Source organism: Aphis gossypii, chromosome 3 (genome assembly GCF_020184175.1).
Source record: "Aphis gossypii isolate Hap1 chromosome 3, ASM2018417v2, whole genome shotgun sequence".
Taxonomy (NCBI): Eukaryota; Metazoa; Arthropoda; class Insecta; order Hemiptera; family Aphididae; genus Aphis; species Aphis gossypii.
The window spans coordinates 30,149,696-30,170,107 of record NC_065532.1 but is presented as its reverse complement, the minus strand read 5'-3'; the positions used below and the strand labels follow the sequence as shown (position 1 = coordinate 30,170,107).

Genomic DNA, 20,412 nt, shown 5'->3' with positions numbered 1-20,412 from the left:
ACCAACATCACTAACGACAAGCTAAAACTGCAGAGTTCGAACGAAAAGATGGCTGATGGAGGGGGCCCATTGGTGCATTTGCATCACCGGAGAAAATATTTTTTAATAATTTGAACTTTTCAAGTAAATAATAAAATATGAAAAGTCCTTCTTTGTTCATTTATAATTTACTTCCATTATTATCTTCAAAACAATAAACATGAGAAACCAGCAAAGGTACAGTCATGAAAGAACAGAAATGACACGCGTCTATTATTACCTACATTTACTTTGGTCACTCATGATATTATATTATTATTATATTCGTTCCCTGCATAATTTAAGTTTAGAAGGTGTGGGGAGCTTCACTTAATTCCCACCACACTATACTTATATTGACACCAAAATTATTTTGCACCTAGTGAAATACTTTCTTACGGGCGTCCCTGTACTGACGGGTCATCGCTGTATAAACCTATAATTATAATTTATAATACTGCAATATCGTAATGTGGTATGCATAAAGTAAAATAGGCATAGTAATGTATTGTTCAATTCGAATTATTGTGGAAACACCATAAATTATTATAATATTACAATAATATAATACATCGATTTACACATTGGACGCATTTTAATGTTAAGCACGAGCGTGCCAAGAACGTTGACCTATACGTCGCACCATATTATAATAATTTTATGTACACCGCACATATGCATATATAAAATACGACAAGACGCCGTTAAAATAATAATACCGCCGGTGGGTTAACGGATCTTCGGTAAATGTATTTTATTATCATTATTATTTTGTTATTAGCAATTCGCTCATATCACGTGTGAGGTAATTAGTTTTTAAACAGTTTTTTCGGTAAGGCGCTTTTTTGTACTCTCAACACTACAAATTATGTTTATTATTATTATTATTTAACGGGTGAATCATATTTTTTGCATACAGCACTTACATACTATTTTTCTCCGGATTAAAATTAAATATTTTTGAACTGATGTTTTATTATTTATAAGCGTTTAAAGTTTAAATGAAAAGAGTAATAGGTAGTGCAAAAGTTTCGACTTACTACCCTTTGTTACATCACCATAATCTCGATATTTAGTTTCAAATATTTACAAGTTATAACAATGTAAATAAAAGCCTATAGTCTATTTTATACAACAATTCGATTTTTAACCCAAGAAAATATTCTGCTTTGGAGTATAAAACTTAAAACAGCAGCTATGATGTTTTCAAAAAAATATAATAAATATCTAAGATTATAATGTACTCGTAAATAAAATTTGATTTTTTTTTGCAAAAATATTTTCATCGATCGACACAATTAAAGAAAAATAACAAAATATAAATGTTATAAAAAAAAAAAAAAAAAAACGTATCTATCTTACCATTGAGAAAAACCATCGTAATATAACGAACACCACAATGAGTATAGTTATAACATTCTTTAATATTATTTATTTTTATTATTAATTTAAATTTTAAACAGATGTACTATTGAGTTCAGCATGAGTAATAATAATATTATTAATATCGTGACGCAGGTGGCACGACTGACCAAAATACGTATTATAATCCGAGATTAAATTGAAAAAACGATCAATGTGCGCAAATTTCACTCTACACAAGTAGTTATAAGTACTTATAAGTACTTAAAGTTTAAATGAACGGAATTGTAGACTTGCAGTAGACCAATATTTCGCAAGGTGTACCAATGTACTTCCACACCGCTCATCTAAACTTTAAATACTTATAAGTTATAACTAATATTGATTACTAGTAGAAAATTCAGTTTTTATACATCTGAGTTCTAAGAAAATTATTCTGGTTATAGGAATATGCAATTAACAGTTTATGAAATAATCGTAAAAACTTTAAAATAATAACTGCAGAGATAAAAATGTTTTACACGTATAAAATAAATCAAACATTTTGTCCTGTAACATCGTTAAATTATATGAATAAAAAAAAATATATTTTCAAAAACGTTAACGATTTTATACGTAATATTTACTATAAAAAGATTCACCCTATATTATACGATTCACGACAGCCTAAACATCGAAAGCGCGTGCACTCACTCAATCAATAGACTAATTTACCGTACAGACAACGACGACGCGACGTGCTGCGAATGCATTTATCATCGTTGGACGTCATTATTTAATATTTTTACCATTATTATATTATAATATATTGTATTACCGTCTCGTCTTTACGTGTATACTTGCCAATGTTTAAAATATTGGCTTTAAAGTGACGGTTTTTTCTTTTCTTTTATCTTTTTTTAATTTTCATCGAATGCTCTTCCGAGCATGGTGGTGTTTGAAAAGTGTTTTATAGTAGTATAATATTATTATTACTCAGTTTATAGAGATCGAAAATAGTGTAGTAAGCGATGCGTTGAAGTAATAGGTAATTTCACTAGTAGACGTTTATTTTTGTCAGTCATCAAGTGCGGTTTTTACAAGACCATAAGAATCGGTTTTCGTAGGTATTCAATGAATTATCCACCGAATTTCGAGTGTGAAAATACACTGTCGTCTCATTATACCAACGAACTATAAATCCCTATAGATTAACGACCGCCGTCGTGCCGTTGCGTGGCTGCCATAACATTAATAAGCCTTTTTTTTTTACATCATACTTGTTACAAGTATCCGTCTATGCCACGAAGCGCAGACACGTATAATCAAGTCCTGAGTTTTACTTTGATATATATTGTAAAGGAAAGGAAGGAGCTTAAGTAATGAATATGAATTTCACACTGAGATCTGCGTTTTAAACCGTAATCGAATAAGTTTTCTCAAAATTATTTCGTTTAGATTCAAGTCTCGATTTTTACGTGGCTAATTAAACTCACATTATTTTTTTAATGTTTTTTCCGGATGTCTAAATCTTAGTATTTTTCAACCTAAAATTCCAAAGTCTTTCCATATATAAGACTAAAATATATTTTATATCTTTTTCGAGGTGTAGTCATTGGTTTGACGATAAAACGATCGACCGAGGTTTACTACTCGATGAGCGCTTAATCCTTGATATTATTGAGTATTATAAATCGCGTGCGACAAAGAACCTGTCTGTTTTTCTAAATATTTTCACGTAGATTATCATTCCTCATTATTCATTATCATTATCGACGTCATTATTGTAAGATATTTCCATCATCTATACATATTACATATATATAATATATATTATTATACATATATAATAACATGATATCACTGATTCATCATCGCCTAGATCGATCCGTTGAAGCTATGAATAAGAAATTTGATCAGCAGTTCCGTCTTATGATGTAAAGACCTACTAAGAAAATGGTTTCCAAAATCCATCCCCTAAGGGAGTTAAATGATGTAAAAAGGGTAAAAGTAGAAAACGTTATTTCTAGATAGGATTTTTTTTTTTTTTGAAACTTAGCATACATAGTACATACTCTATAATAGTCATAATAATTTTATATAATTTTATATCTGTATTTTATATTTGATAAAATCACTTAAATTACTGTAAAAATATGTGTAATTTTCATTTAACGAAGATTAATACAGAATAAATCTAGTAACATTATTTAATTCGTGTGAGATCAGTTAATTAATAATATGACAAAAATACCCTAGTTAACGAAATAGGGGGAGGGCTTTATTTTTTCTACATTATTAGTTACACGTAGGTGCATAATTTATTTAGTATTACTTAGTATCAAATTAAATGTTTTCGTAATGAATTTAGTGTGGGGGGGGGGTTGATCGAGAGTCGGCAAACTTTTGAAAAAAAAAACTATACTCTCGTCACCAAAACGAATATTCCTGTACACTTTGTGCGAATGGCGGAAGCACCGCGGTTTGATAATGGGCGTAAATTTAACGGTAAGAATTTTTTTATTTATTAACGATTTGGTCCGTCTTCAGGTGCGATGGCTAGCAGCCCAGTGACCTTGCCGTCCTCGTACGTGGCCAAGTATAACAGGTTCGTAGACAACATACTGGGCCGGATCAACAAGGTGTTGAGGAAGAACTACGACCCGGTCAACGTACGCCTGCAAACACCCACACAGACCACCGACCATAAGAAGAAGGGTACCACCTCTCAAAAACCAAAAACCAAACCCAAAGTGGAATCCAGGGAAAGGTAACATATCTAGTCTAAGTATTAAATAAAATGCATGGTTGTATTCTATAAACTATTTTAGAACACAAATTAATAGGTATGTCGTATATATAATAATATGATTTACATGCTAGTCGAAAAGTTGATTATCATCAATATTGTATTGCTAAAATAAAACCGTATATATACGCCTTATTTACATAGGTATGTGGCAATGGTAAAAACCTTATCATCATAAAGTGAAAAAAATTTTTGTGCAGATGACTTTTACAAGATTACAATACTAATTTGAATTATCTGCAGATATTAAGAAATATGTTTTACAACTTGTACACGTTATTATTTCTAAGAGTATAAGTGTTTATAATACTTATGTTAAATATTTTTCAAATGGGTAGTAATATTATTAAGATTGTGGAGAAACTAGAGAAGTAAATAAACATACGCCGTATACCCCAAAGACAACAATAAAACACTACTGATTATTATTATTCAATTATTTTAATACTGCTATATTTGAATAGTTCATTGATGGATGTCTGCAATTATTAATGGGTGTACAATAATATTACCGAATAAAAACAATACCAATCGTGATAAAAATAATATTGTATAAGTACAATACAAATTCCCTACAAAGAGCTAAAATTGTCATGACACTAAAATAGATAATATTTTTAAATAACTATTTGAACTTAATATCAAAATTATAAATGATTTATATTAATTATAGAAATGATTATTATTGTAGAATGTATGTCGTAGGTATTAGACGTATTTTTGAGCAAATTTATTTTGCATTCGCATATAGCATATTGTCATTTCTCCATAGTTGGTAATAGCAATAGACTTTTATTTAATATTTAACTATTAATGTATCTTGAACTTAATTACTGTCATTCCTTCAAATTATAGTCCTTAAATGACATCTTCCCGATTTTTGTATATTATATGAATCAGGATACTGGATTAATATATAGAATTGCTCAAGTTCGTTGAGTATGTTGTTGAATTAAACCCTAAAATATCAAAAATAACTGATTTAAATGTAATGATAAATATTTTTTAAAACGATATTTGTGATTAAGTTAAGACAACGAAAATATTATAATATTTTAGTTTCCAATGATATTACTCATATTTTAAAATCTTGTCTGAAAGCATATCAAAAACTTATTAAAGCTAATGTAGACATATACCTACCAGCTATGTTGACCATTTTTCCGTCGACACTTCGATCCCTCATCGATATTTGTTTTGGTATTATCGTCAGTCTTTAAGTATTCAACAATCAATAATATTTTATAAGTAACAATTATTATTATTAATTGTTCGAGTATTTAATGCTCGCGATTTATTTATATTGAAATGATTGCTTTTGAATTTTAATTTCAGTTTCACACAGTCGTTTATGATCTGTTGATGACACGTCGTGTACCGTGTACGCGCACAAATTCGTTTTACGACAGAAGTAGCATTACACATACACAACAATGATGATAGTAATGCAGTGTTTAAAACGCGCGTATCTAATTCGTTTTTATACGACATTGTACTATTGTAGTGTATTGTCGCAAGTTTAAGAGCGTGCTTAAAAGTGCATATAAATACATGTAGTAAACGTCCCAGAAAATCTATTACCAAGTGCTCACACAATACAGTAGTAAAGCGAATTCTGTGTACAACAATCGAAACGTCACGACAAATCCGCGTCGCGAACGTTTATTCAAATAACAATACGCCGTTTTCAACTGCGCGAAGGCCTAAAATACAATAATAATATTATATTTATATACGATTTCCGAATACACACACTTCAGCTACAGTTGTAGGCGCACCCTTCTCCTCCATAACCGAGAGCACTGCACAATTGTGCTTTGGAGACTGTATAATGTACATATATATAGTATCCGCCACTGTTGAAAAAAATAAATACATTAAACGGTCGCGTGAAATTATATAAAGGATTTTCCAGTTTACATATAATCCATATTTGGACGTGAAAAAAGTACCAAATTTTTGGATTAAAAGAAGGTTTTTTAATTTCCCCGGTATCGGGGGGCAAGAGCCAATTCGATTGTTCCCTTTTTGCACCAGTGAATTTATCCCAAAGTAACTATACTGCGTAAACATCGATTGTGCCATTTCATTTAAATATAACAAAACCACTAACGTATATTATCGATATAGACCCGAACAAATCAAAAATATGCACAACTCACTATTATAATATTATTAGAGCAGACCTACTTGATACATAAATAGTTTTGAAAAAACACCACTTTTTCTCGGTTTTTTATTTTAACTGTCTAAAATTCAGTTTACATAAGTAATAGCTGAAAACAAAAAACGTTTTAAAATTTGTTCAATACAATGTACTTTATCTTTATTAGTAGGTAATATGAATAATGAATATTTATATAAATTATGATTTATTTATAGTTTCATCGCTTGTACCTTAATTGCATACCTACTTACCTATATCGGCTATATCGTCTGTGTGTATAATTACAATATTACATCGACATGAACCTTGTTGGATCCGATAATTTTTATTTTTTAACTACAATTTTCAACACAATTAACTATAACTATAATCATCATTGTATTTGAAATTTAAATATTGACGACGAGTTGCCTCCAATTTTTTTTTTCTATCCAAAAACCATGATGTTTTTATTTATATAATTTTATAATTTTGATTTATTATATTATATCTTCTCCATTTATTGAAGACACAGAAACGACTACAATAAAATTCCAATTTTTAGAAATGGGCTTAAAAGTTTAGTGAGTATAATTCTAGTATAATTATGTGTTATTAATTAAACGTAATTTATTGTGGACAATCATTACTTTGTTTTCTGTTTGAAATACAACTCTAGTAGTCACAAATTCAGTTGTCAAACACATGTTACTATTATATATGTATAATTTAACGCCGATGGACTCAATTCGTTGATTTAGGACACAACTCGTAAGCACATCACTTTAGTTTTCACGCGACACACATATCACTTTGTGTCTGAAAATTGGGACACGCGTAGTTATATAATAGATACACCGAGGTACTCATTATATTATCTTTGACACTGCAGCGCGATGTTGGGTTTAGACAATTTCACGCCGACTGCAGACCGTATTCATCAGCGATATGTACTGATATATATATATATATCTACAAATATTATATGAAATTTAAATCACACACACCAATTTAAAATGTTAATAAATCGTAATGTGTAACATTTTCACCAGCAACCGGAAACGCGGGAAATAAGACTATATTATATACTACACGGAAATTCTTTTTTTCTTATTCGCATATATACCTACTAACGCACATTCCTCGGCTAATACTATACCTCACCGTGCATTTTCGAGTCACTTCTTGGAAAACTCGAGGGATTGATTTTATCGTGAATAATTTATAACTCCGCGGATAAATATATGTATATTATATCATATAATTGTGTTACCACCTGCTGCCACTGCCGCGTATTATATATTATTATATATATACGGTCTATCGGGACGGCGCGCGGCGGTGCAAATCTACAACCTGCAGGCTGGTACGCATTTATTCAAAAACCGTATTAGACGCCGGCCAAATATATCGAGACGTGGAGGGCGCGTAACCACAACTGACAGCAACATTAAATACTTACTATATATGTATATATAGGCGCGTGTATATTGTTTATTTGCCATAGGGAACAACACAAAGATCCTTCGACTGTTAAATATATATATATAAATATTGTGCGTGGGTAGTTTGTTTTTGAAATTGGACAGTGTAAAAACTAAATAATAACGATATCGTCAGGTCGGATTAAATAATATCTTCTGCGTTTGACGTTTTTCGGCGTTTTATAATATCCGGAAAAAAAAAACAAAAAGTTCGTCCGTACGAAAGGGTTTATTACTTTACAGCACAATAGTTTCGTACATTAAAGCTCGTTGGCAATATTATTTTTCGACGATACGAAAACAATATCAATTTCACCAGCCCAAACGCACGATAATTCAAGCGTAACTTTTTGCTTTTAATGGAAACGAGGATACGTTTTGTTTTTTTCGTTACGTTTTTCATTTGACGGTGTTTCACTATTATTATTATCACTATGATTTTTATTTGTTTTTCTCTTTTGTTTTTAGAAAAAAAAAAAATTAATAAAGTAAAATCGCAAAATATATATTTTAAGCGAACTCCTTCTATATACTTAGCATTTTACTGTTTGGCGTTCGTTGTCATTGCAATCAGCGAGTTCAAACCTACTGTAAATACGCAATTAAATATTGATTGCGCAAGTGTAGATATTCTACAGCGTCTATTTACATTATAATATTACATTACTTAGCGATGTTGTACTCGTTCATAACCATCTAGACTAATTCGTTTCTTGAAATGATTCTCATAGTATCGTTTTAAATGTAAGCAAATAATAGAAATTATCATTTACTCGGTCATCAGTTCCAATAATACCCTTAAACTATTTGATTAACAGTGAAAGTGCCTTCGACTAATGGTTCTAGCAGAGGTTTTAGATTTTATTTTATTTTCAAATTATGATCAAGACTATGTACATATTGAGTCGATATTAATTTTCCTTACTGCTATCCTAAATTAATTTTAGACTTTCCAATCGCTTAGAGGGATAATCCATTACAATGTTGCATTCTATATTCCCTTTTTCTCTATTAACTATATTATTTATCACGTCTTTTACGACTACAAAATGAAAACACCGTTTGATGCTTATTTTATTGTTTAAGCATAATTTTCGTTTTAATTTAAATTCTTATACTATTATAGTCAAACAAGTTATATCGTTTACTGTATTGATATAATATGAGCATGTTTTTATTTTTTTGGTCTTCTTCCTGTACAGTTATGAATAAATAAATACTGCGTACGTCCATAATTTTAAATCATATTTTATTTATTTTTTAAGCGTTCAGCAGACGGAAGTGTCGAAAAATGGCACTGTAACAGCAGCTCCGGTGACTGAAAAGTCGGCGGCCACTGTGTCACAACATCCGACTGCAGTAAACGGCACATCTGCTCGTTCACAGCGCAAGCACCACAAACACCACCATAGAACGTCAAAGGCGCAAAACAACAAACCAAAAGTCACCAAAAACAAGGTATGTATTCATCTAGATGTTAGATAAGTGAGAATTTTATCGACCCGTGTCAGCCCTCATCCTTATCATCATAACCCCTAACAAGTATATAGAGCATATTTAGAATTGGGTAGATGAAGTTCGAACCGCCTTTCGTATATAAACCTGTATACGACATTACTCAGATATGGGCCAACCACCACCCTTTAAAATCTTAAAGGTTAATTTAGGTAAAATTATAATTTTACGACGAACCACATTTTTATGATAAATTACGTAGAGTCCAGAACAGAGCTCTGTGCAGTTTCCTTATTACTGTATTTTATAAGCCACTATTAAAAATACAAACACTGTTTATAGGTACTCGTTGAAAATATTTTTACTTGTATTCGAAAAATGTATAACACAAATCGTTTTATTTATTACTTGTTTAATATAAAAAATTATTACGTGTGCATGTAAACACGTTGTATATAGATGTATAGTATCAAAGTTCATAAAAATACCTTTCAGATAGCTTATACATTGTATACGTTTTATTTATTACGTACTATACACTGTTTTACGGTGTAAAATATAATAATAATATAATCGCAACACTTATAAAACAACACTCTAAAATTTGCAGCTATACAATAATCGTTTTAAGACAAATTATGGTGTTATTAAAAGAAAAATAAATTAATCGATTCCGTTAAATTTAATTTCTTGGATTCAAAATAAAAATTGCCGACCAACGATTCAAGAACCACACGTTATTATAGTGGAATCGCAGTAAAGTATGATAATATTATATTCATGTAATCGTATGTATAATATAACAATACATAAAAGACGAGTTGTATAGAAGTCGATGTATGGTCGTTTGTATTGCAAATATACGCAACATATAAAGGCGGAGATAGTCCTTTACCGCTAATATTGTATGGTATATTATTATAGTCATATATTATGCACTTACTAATATTATGGTACCTTACATTCCTCCAATCCCAACAAATTAAATTGTTATTATATTTTATAGTTAGGACTGAGCAATTGATGGCCTAAAAAAACTAAGAAAATGATAAACATTTTAAATACCTAGTAAATTAATAAAATGCACTATAAACTTAAAAAAAAAATAGTAGATATGTGTATAAAATCTCTAAATATTATAAAATGCGTTATATTTTTATAGAAATAAGTTATTTTAATTATTTAGTAAAGTAAATACATTGATTTTAAGTATTATAATACAAGAATATTTTGTATAAAATTCCATTAATCTTGAAATAAAATGTATTACATTTGAACTTACGTTTAAATCATATCAAGATTCAAACGTCATTAAAAACCGAAAAATGCAAAATATAATTTGGTTATTTAATCAAAAAAAAAAATTAAATAGATTTGTTAATACGTAACAATCGTCGGATAATTATACCACTAGAAAAATAATACTTACCTAGTGCATTAAAATCACACCCTTATATTATTATATTTTACGGTAAAACACATTATGATCGATTACTCGTAATATCATTATTATTGTCTGATTTTAGCCCGCTGCCAAGCCCCATAGTCCACCCAGAGCCAGAGCCACCATGTACGGACTGAGCAGTCTGCGCCGGGACGGAGACGTTACCGTGAACGTGATGAATACTCACACGACAGTAAAGACCAAATTTTTGGTTGGCCCTCTAACGTTGAAAGTCGAAAAAGAGGTAAGTTCTGTTATTATCGTTTCCAATACAACCCGCAGTAAATTATTGTTATAATTATTAATAAATAATGTCATACAATGTTTACCGGATACCGTGACTATTCGTTAGCTGTATAGATTTGTAATCAACGCGCGGTTTTAGTCATATAAGTAATATGGAGTGGGTGGCAAGGGGAGTAACAAAGGTAGCGTTAATCATTATTTAGTGGGGGGAAATATATTGCCAATGCTTAACGATATAGAAGCAATTACAATAATTATGGGACTACTTAATTATCGGATCAAAAATTATTTATTTATTACTACTTTTGTTAAAAAATATAGTTTTGTTTCGTCTACAGTGCGATTAAATAAAAAAATATTATATTAACTTTAACTTAAAATTTAAAATAAGCTAAGTAATTACAACGGACAATTAATCTAATTAAGCTACTGAGTTCATTAGATAATTAACTTACCTACTTAACTAGTCGAGTTTAAAAGCATAAAAAAATTGACTTTTTAACTAGTTAATACAAACTTACACGTATATATAATATATTATATATATATATATTAGATACATTTTAAGTTATATACTTTATAAAAGGAATAGTAGATACTAACTTAATACATTATTTTACATATATCCTACAAAGCTTCAAAGACTTGCCTATTTGGTTACATTATTACATAATAATATATAGATTTATTAATGGTACCTAAATTATTTAAGGGGTTAGAGAGCGTCATCAACTCTTCTACTATACAATAGGTAAGATTTTTAAATCTCCTACCTCCCACAACAACAAAAAGAAAAATTAACACCAAATTGATATTATTTATGCACTGAGTTTTCCTCTTGAATGCGATGAAAATAACTTTAATACTATGTTTATTTCATATAAGTACGTAGATAGGTAAATCTTTAATAACCGCGGATTCACGTGTACTTACTAGTAAAGTATATTGTGAATTTTCAAGAGAATGATACATCCATAGAATTTATAATGATATTCAGATCATCGTAATACTATTAAGTGTATAGCTATCGTATCAGTCATAAATAATAATCAGTGCCTTTATTGTTACTATATCGACTTCACGTTTTGGCAATATAATTAAAATATAAACACAATTGAATTACGACTTTGATTTTATTTTTTCCAATTTTCCGGTCCAATAACATTATTTCAAACTTCGATTCTAAACTCAAGCAACCGTAAATGTGTATGTGCATAATATGCAAGTACTATATTTAAATACGGTCTATATGTAAAGGCAAAAGAACAGAATAGGCTACTTAAATGTTCAAAATAAATATCAATCACGTGTCAATCGATTTCGCCGTAGTTTGATTATTTTTTCCTCCATTGACGGGTGTTTTTTGTTTAGCATTCAATAAATTCACATGTGGTTAGAAAAAAAATGTATACTATTCTATGAAATACGCCGCATATTTGGCATTTTAAATTAATTTTTTTTTATTTCTGTTCTACACTTTTTTAACGATTTTTTCTCTTTTACGAATGTCATTTAAAAAAATATTTTATTATTTGAAATTTACATAAGTGCCAAAGTTATGTTACTTTTAATAATTTTACACACTATTATTTAAATAATAATAATAATTATTAATATATCAGTAAATGCGAAAATACATATCGGAGGCGAAGCGTGCTGGCTGCTACAGACATGTTTTGCATATTTTTTTAGTTTCGTAACAATAAAAATATTATCCATTTTCATTTATCAGTACTCTGTGTCCGTAATACGTGCGTGATGTATATTGAATGAGCTTTACGTACATGGAGTTAGAATTCATCATGGCTATTCTGCACCACTGTCATAGTGGACACGTTCCCACTTCCCATTTATGCATGAAAAAAATAAAAAATAATTACACGACACATTTATGTGGACATAATTGAAATGAAAATGTATGCTTCTCGATGCACAATAATGTTTTGAGACGCTCCTCATCTAGTGTTTCCAGTAGTAGTTTTTTTTTAGAGAAAGGAACAGAAACCCACGAAAATAAATAGAGCATATTATAATATTGATTGTTATTGACTTTTGATATTTGAACGATAATTCTGTATTAATTTATTATTAATCCAACATTCGTAATCTGTGTAGACAAAACATTATTTGGAAAATTATCTTCTTTTAGAATGATTTAAAATAATTTATATTTTTGGTTGGTATAATAATTTGAAATATAAAGTTCGTTTATCGATAAAATACTCAATTAGAAGGGTAACACTATTACAAATATTTTTATTATTCAAGATGTTTCCATACTAACAAGACTAATTAAATTACATAAAATATAATCTTTATTTTTTATTTTTATTTAAATAAGATATTTACAAACTAATACAATAAATACATTTTTATACACTATAAAAAAAGTATGTTTACATGATTAACTTAAAGAGGAAGCAATTCACTAACTACACTTCAAAATATAATCTTATGAAATAATCGCTATATTGCACATATAGTGAATCACTCTGGAAATCCTTACTTTATAGTATTTTTTTTATAAATAAATAAAGTATAATATTAGTATTATTATATTGAAATATTGCGCAAATAAGAATAATATATTATTATTTACTTCAAACTATAATACTTATTACTTTTTAAAAGTTTTTTTCTTTTTAAAAATAAAGTGGTAGGAAATTAAGAACCAATTTTATTATTTTTTATACTGCTTATAAAATGGCTGTATAAAATATTATTTAAGACGGTTTTGTGAAATATTAAAAAACTATATATTTTTTTTTTTTTTTGGTTAAAAGAAAACAAAGTAAAAAAAAGTTTTTAAAAACGAAACAAACTATTTAAAGCGCATGCTTTTTAATAAATAAAATATTTTAACCTATATTATTATATGTTTTTAATATTTTAAAAAGTATAGTATTTTATTTTTATAAGTTAGGTATATTATAATATATAATGTAGTGTTAGCCGGTAATATATTTAGCAAAGTTAAACAAAAAATTGATGGTCTATAAAATTCGACATAATTATAACAGATGTTACATCATACGTCATATTTTCTGAATGCCGCGATATTAATTTTTATACCTATTGACAAGCGATAATCGGCGTGTCGCAATATTTAACTATAGTTACCCGATTTTTGAACTTCAGTATTATAAAACACTTTATTTTACATCGTAACATTATACTTGATGTGTTACTAATATTATATTATAATACGCGTGGAAGAGTGTAGGGTTCGGTTAAAAAGTTCTACGTGTGCCTAAATGAACTGAATTATTTGGGAAGGAAAAAAAAAATAATAAAATCCTGAGGGAGAAAAAACGCAAGAATTTTACGGCGCGCCGGCTTTGGTGTAAATTGCGTTGCGGGTGATACGCCGGATAAAGCGTTTCAGGTCTGATACTTTTTAGATCATAAATCTTAGCACCGCCACCGCCGCCGTCGCCACCGCATAGCGACCGAAGTGCGTGTTTTCGTTAACGAGCTATGTTACAGACCTTATGATGCTACTGCAATATCAGAAATTCATATATTTTATATTTCTTTAGAGTTTTACCTCGCCGGACTTGTGCAGTATACTGTATACATAATATATTTATTATTATGTGTACTGCAGCATCGTTGTACGAATAAATACCTAATAAGTTTTGTTTTATATAATATTGTGCACGTCAAAACAACGAACCGTTCCATGATGTTAAATTTCTATTAGCTCAGAACTCCGCGTACAGAGTAATTTTGTTACAAACGTCGTTTGAATTTACATAAATTTTGATAGATAATTAAATTATATATGCCTACTAGGTACCTATTACATATATATTTACGTTATACTATAGCTGCTTATATTATTGTTATGTCTCTTTGAAGAGATCTAATAAAACGTTCTGTACACAATTATTCTTATTATAATATATTACATAATATTAACCACAATCTGAATATGATAGTGACTATATGGTAAATATAGTACAATAAATGCATTTCATTTATTATTATCTATATTCGCTATACGTATTTAATTATTACAACTTAAGTAAGTATATGAAAATACATACTATTGTAGTACAGCTAGGTCGGATTAGGTAAATGCGTTATATTGTGTTTACTTACATAGTTACATAATATTATATATGCTGCAGAACTCATGGCCGATGCAATTTTGCAATTTGTACGAAAAAGCCGAGCATATCGAAACCCTCTGTTTTTCAGTTAGCTTTTTTAAATCGTAGATTTCACGACAATGAGCGACTTCTGCCTCTTTTCCCCTCCTTCAAATACAAATTTCGTCGATAGTTGAAGCATTAAATTAGGTTTTCATACAGTTACAGTGCTTTATTAACTCTTATAAATGCGCCGACGCTGTATTATTATAATCTTGCGTTTGATATACTCGTGTATTAGCCGAAAAATATGGGATTTTATGTCAGGTTGACAGTTGGCGAACAATGTCGCTGAAAATATCGTGACTTTCAATATATATATTTTTGATGGGTTATTTTAATATTTTAAATTCACGTCAAGTTGACAAAAAAATACTTAGGTACTCGTTTTTTCTACAAAATATGCTTAATTATTTTTAAATCTGAAAAGTGTATAAATATAGAACACTGCACCTAAAGCTATGAATCTTAAAAATAGCATTCAAAGTAGGTGAGTGACAAATAGAGAAAAGAACTTATTGCGTTATAAGATTATCCGAAATGTATAGTCGCCTACGTAAATCATGCGTGCTCCGCTCTGTTCCAAGCCCTATACCTATTATAATGTGTGTACGATTTATATAGTTATATATATATATTATACATTCAATCAACTACTAATAATAACATATAGCGTAATACGTAATCATGCGGCTATGGTTTTAAACTTTTATGATGAACAATTTTTCGATTGATTGAAAAATCGGTATCCTCTTTTAGACATTTTACTTATTTTTGTGGAAATTTTGATAAAAATAAAGCCACCATTAAATCACATATTATATTGCGTTAAAATAATTTCAATACAATGTCATGAACCGAAGTTACTGATTTTTCAATTAATAAATTAAAGTGTATTAAAATAATTATAATTTATTATAATATTGTATCGTCGTGAAATGTCTTAGTAGTTTATTAATTCGGTTTTTCTTGTGTTGTCATAGTTTGGACGAGGTGCCAAAAAGGAGCTGAGATCGGCGACAGCCACCACAGGCGAACTGGTCGGCCGACTTAACTTGCGAGTGCTTACCGGCGGCGCGGCCACGTTACACTCCATCCGCGTCCACCAACCGAAACAAGTACACGACAATATTTTCCGACAGACGAATAATAATTTAACATAACACCATTAATGTCATTTATATGTTCAATAATATTACATTATAAGTACCTATATTATATTTAACTACGGTGACGGGCTACACACACTAATCAATATCAAGTTATTTGCGGGACGGGATTTGACCGTTGAAGGTTTTTCCACGCGCGTGTCTAGAAAATACGGATTTTATTGTTTTATTTCGTGTATGAACGTTCTACGATATGACTCGGTTCACAATAATATTAAAAACCCGTAGTAATATTTAACTATGCAACATGCAACGCGGACCCACTGCTATATAGTTTTACGAAATGACAATCAGATCTTCGTTTTTATAATTAAGCAGTGGAAACAGTAAACACATACATATATCAGAAACGATTACGTTTTTTTAACATTTAACGGTACCTGCGCGTGTTAAATAGAACTCATCATATTTTAAAACCCGTCAAAATCGAATAATTAATTACTTTCTAAAAAATTTAAATTCATTGTTGGATGTTATCATTAAAGATAATATTATTATAATTAATTATTATTAATAAAATTTTAACGCACCCCCTTTTACGAAAATAAAACCTGATGCACGCTATCATATCATCAGAGGGCTTTGCGCACACAAATGTAATATTTTAATGAGAATTATCACTTTTTTTTTTTCCATACACTTTACGGTGCACAAGTCCAGTTATAATATTATGGTACAGAGATATCGTGCAGCAGATTTTCGTGACCAAAATATATGTGAGCGTATATCAAGTTTTTCGTTGCCACGTTAATAACGTAATATATAATAATAACGGCGGTATAGTAAATAATACAACAACAGAACCGTAGTCGAGGAAGCAACTAGTGGCCATAACTCTTGCATGCGGTGAATGGTTGGCGGGCGCGTGCTTTGTCAGTATTATAGCGTCTTTAGGGGCCCAAACGAGACGTTTTTTGCCGAACGTTAATGCTTAACGGTTTTAGCTGCAGATTGACAGCCAGGACGACCACGACAAGACTAGGGAGTACGTGTGGAGACGGTCCAACATGATCGCCCACCTCGTGTCGCAGAAACTGACGTACGCCACGAAGTCCATGTTGCAACCGGTCCCGAATAAATCCGCGGCCTCTAAACCATAGTAGGTGTGTTGTACGACCACGCGACGTGTTTCGCGACGGTACTGTGATGATTATATTATATATTATATATTATTATATTTTATATAAGTTTAAAAGGTCAACCCTATAAATTGAAAAAAAAACGTATAAAAAAAAAAAAAAAGGAATGCATATAATTTACACAATTTAGTGTAAATATTATAATAATTTGTTTTTGAACGGATTCGTAGTCGTTATTATACTAGAAAAAGAGCGCATTTTTCTGTCGACGTTTTGTCGTTATTTTTAGATTAAGATTAAAATATGTGTCCACTATTCGGAGGCTTCCCTATTGAAAATAAAAAAGTAATGAAAATGTCCCCGCTACTAAAAAAAACCTGTCTGCTATAGGGACTTGGGAGATGTTCGTTAGTGGAGGTCTCACTATACAATATTTACAATATGTATTATAATACCAATTACCTATTAATGCAACTTTTTAATGTGATCATCGTCACGTACCCCACAGTTTAGGGTACAGTTTTATGTATGTTTCTATTTACTGTATTGTCGGTACACTTAGCAGAATTTTTCAGATTCAATAATTTCTAAACATATATTTGTACACAGTATAGACCCCATTATTATATAACTGTATTTATAGTTTACATTACTTGTGTACCTATTAACATTAACACACATTTGAGTTTTTACTCAAAGCACAATTTTCCTATAAATGTACTATACATGTCTACATAAATAGTTAATCCACCAGTTCTGAATAATACTATTTTTAAATTGCCACTATATCGTATAATAAAGTATATCAAGCACCGTTGAGGAAATAGTGTTACTAATTGCACAACCCAGAAAACATGACAAAAAATGTAATTATTCTGGTACATATTATAATGCCTTCTGCGGTTCAATAAATAAATTATAATATAATATGTTAGTTATATTTATCATGGCACATAAATATGTTTAATAAAAGCGCTGTGAAATGTTTTTGGGAAGTTGTATTATGCAGGGTAAAATAAACTAATCAGATCTATAGAGGAATGTGCCATAACCAATAAACCGTCGATAACAACATTTACGTTAAGACAATAGAGTTTTGTCACAAATTGTATTAGCGCCCTTTAAAATATACAGTCTCAGACCTCTTAAAAGAGTTTCAGGTATATAGCATTACTGTGCTATAGCATCATATAAAGATTATAGAGGGCGGGAAAACGCAGCGGTCTAAGTCATTTATATAAGGTTGATCACTAGAAGACAGAACGTATTTATATAGTTGATTATTTAACGTGAAATTATCAAATACTCTGATAACACAATTTTAAATGTACTACGCAACCTCGATTTTCCAACCATTACACACAGTTATAGAGTAGAAAAGAATCATTGCATCAAATTTTATATAGTTACGTATGTATGTAGTAGTAGTGTAGTAGTTGTAGTAGCAGTAGTAGTAGTAGTAGTAGTAGTATGTATATTGTATAATAATATATAATACAATTAATATAATATTGATTATTAATAGTAAAATTATATTTAATATGAATTTATTTGTACAACAATATTATTGTAAGTTAAATCGTAGTAAGCAGAGAGTCGTACAAAATAATATATAATGTACGTTATTATTCGAGAAATTAAAACAGTAAAAAAAATAATAATGATAAAAAATATTTTCAAACAATTGATAGGTAGTTTTTGAAATAATGAGTGTTCTTCGACAAAGTAATTATCTCTGTATATAATATTATGAACCACCGATAGTCATGCCGATAGGCAGTCGCCTTAAAATCGTGTTTATGGCACACGTGTAGCTCCCGAAATATAAGTACAACACAATAGTATATTATAAAATAATGAACATCGGCTGCCGAGAGTAGTGTATATAGTGAATTAGTGACTATACAATCATATTTTCACCCTTATACGGCAATTGTTCACTATAAATTATATTCTTAAAACGCGTATGTTTACCATAATTTATTAAATACTTAAAACAGCTATATGTTTTAATTCTAATTTAAATTAATCCGAAGATTATAGTTAAAGTATTTTCTTCACTGTCAGTATTATAAATTAATATTATCAATTTTCCGTTGTCACTCCATAATATTAGCATACAAGATATTATTATAATAATATAATAAAATTATATTGTCGGTTTGACGGTTTACGTTGAACTAAAATATTTTTTCTCTTTTTTCCCGCATGCGACACATATGTACGTAAATATAGTTTAAATAATATAGGGGTACTTCTTAAATACGGGTTTGTTGGTTTTTATATACAGCGTTTCGGGTGTCGACGTTCAATACAAAAACTTTTAGATTTTTTTACTATTACGATGATAATAATAAATTCGTGAGAATAAAATCCATACTTAAAAGGGACGTAACAATATTATACATACACTCTGAAATAGATGATTGCTTTATTATTTACTAGGAAACCGTTAACACCTTGTAAAGACTAAGGTGTGATAAAAAAAAAATGATCTATAAAACGATATAGCACAATATCAGGATAAAATCATAAAATGAAAATGTATTGTAATTTTTTTATTTTTTTTGTTTTTCAGAAGTGGAGTTCAACCGTACTCAATGGCTGATTAAGTGTTAAGATATTTTCACTATTTATTAATTTATTTATGATATGAATATATTTATGTATTTATATATATATATATTATATACATTTATAGATATTAATTTATTAATTTATTTATTTATCAAAATACATAATAATGTATTGTATTTCAAGTCTGTACGACAATATTTTGTAGAATAAATTATTTTCTACACTTATAAATATTATTGGTTGTATTTTTATTTTATTTAAAAGTTCAATGCATACCTACCGTTGAATTTTCATTAAGCTATACAATGTAATTAAATTACATATATTATTTACTTATTTTGCCATTTTTATGAAATTACGTTTTCACTTTATTAAATACGTAATATTAAACTCGCCACAAATTATATTATGCGTACACGAATAATAACAACGTGAATTGTGGATAATTGATAATATTATATGTACCCCCCCTGTATTATACATTTATACG

At 29.4% G+C, this 20,412-nt stretch overlaps 1 protein-coding gene across 8 annotated transcripts in view; it reads left to right on the top strand.

Annotated features, from left to right (window-relative positions):
* LOC114132815 (serine-aspartate repeat-containing protein F-like) overlaps positions 1-20,158 on the top strand; it is a 32,829-nt gene extending 12,671 nt beyond the window's left edge. For 3 of the 8 annotated variants that reach the window (XM_050202672.1, XM_050202677.1, XM_050202678.1), the window contains 6 exons: positions 3,910-4,129; positions 9,064-9,256; positions 10,780-10,941; positions 16,081-16,215; positions 17,211-17,369; positions 19,924-20,158. In XM_050202672.1, coding sequence (XP_050058629.1) covers positions 3,910-4,129; positions 9,064-9,256; positions 10,780-10,941; positions 16,081-16,215; positions 17,211-17,366 — 866 coding nt within the window. In that variant the 3' untranslated portion in view covers positions 17,367-17,369; positions 19,924-20,158. Of the gene's footprint in view, positions 1-3,909; positions 4,130-9,063; positions 9,257-10,779; positions 10,942-16,080; positions 16,216-17,210; positions 17,405-19,923 lie in introns of all 8 variants that reach the window. The other 5 variants (XM_050202676.1, XM_050202673.1, XM_050202674.1 and 2 more) reach the window with 5 other exon arrangements.
* Positions 20,159-20,412: the final 254 nt, after the last annotated feature.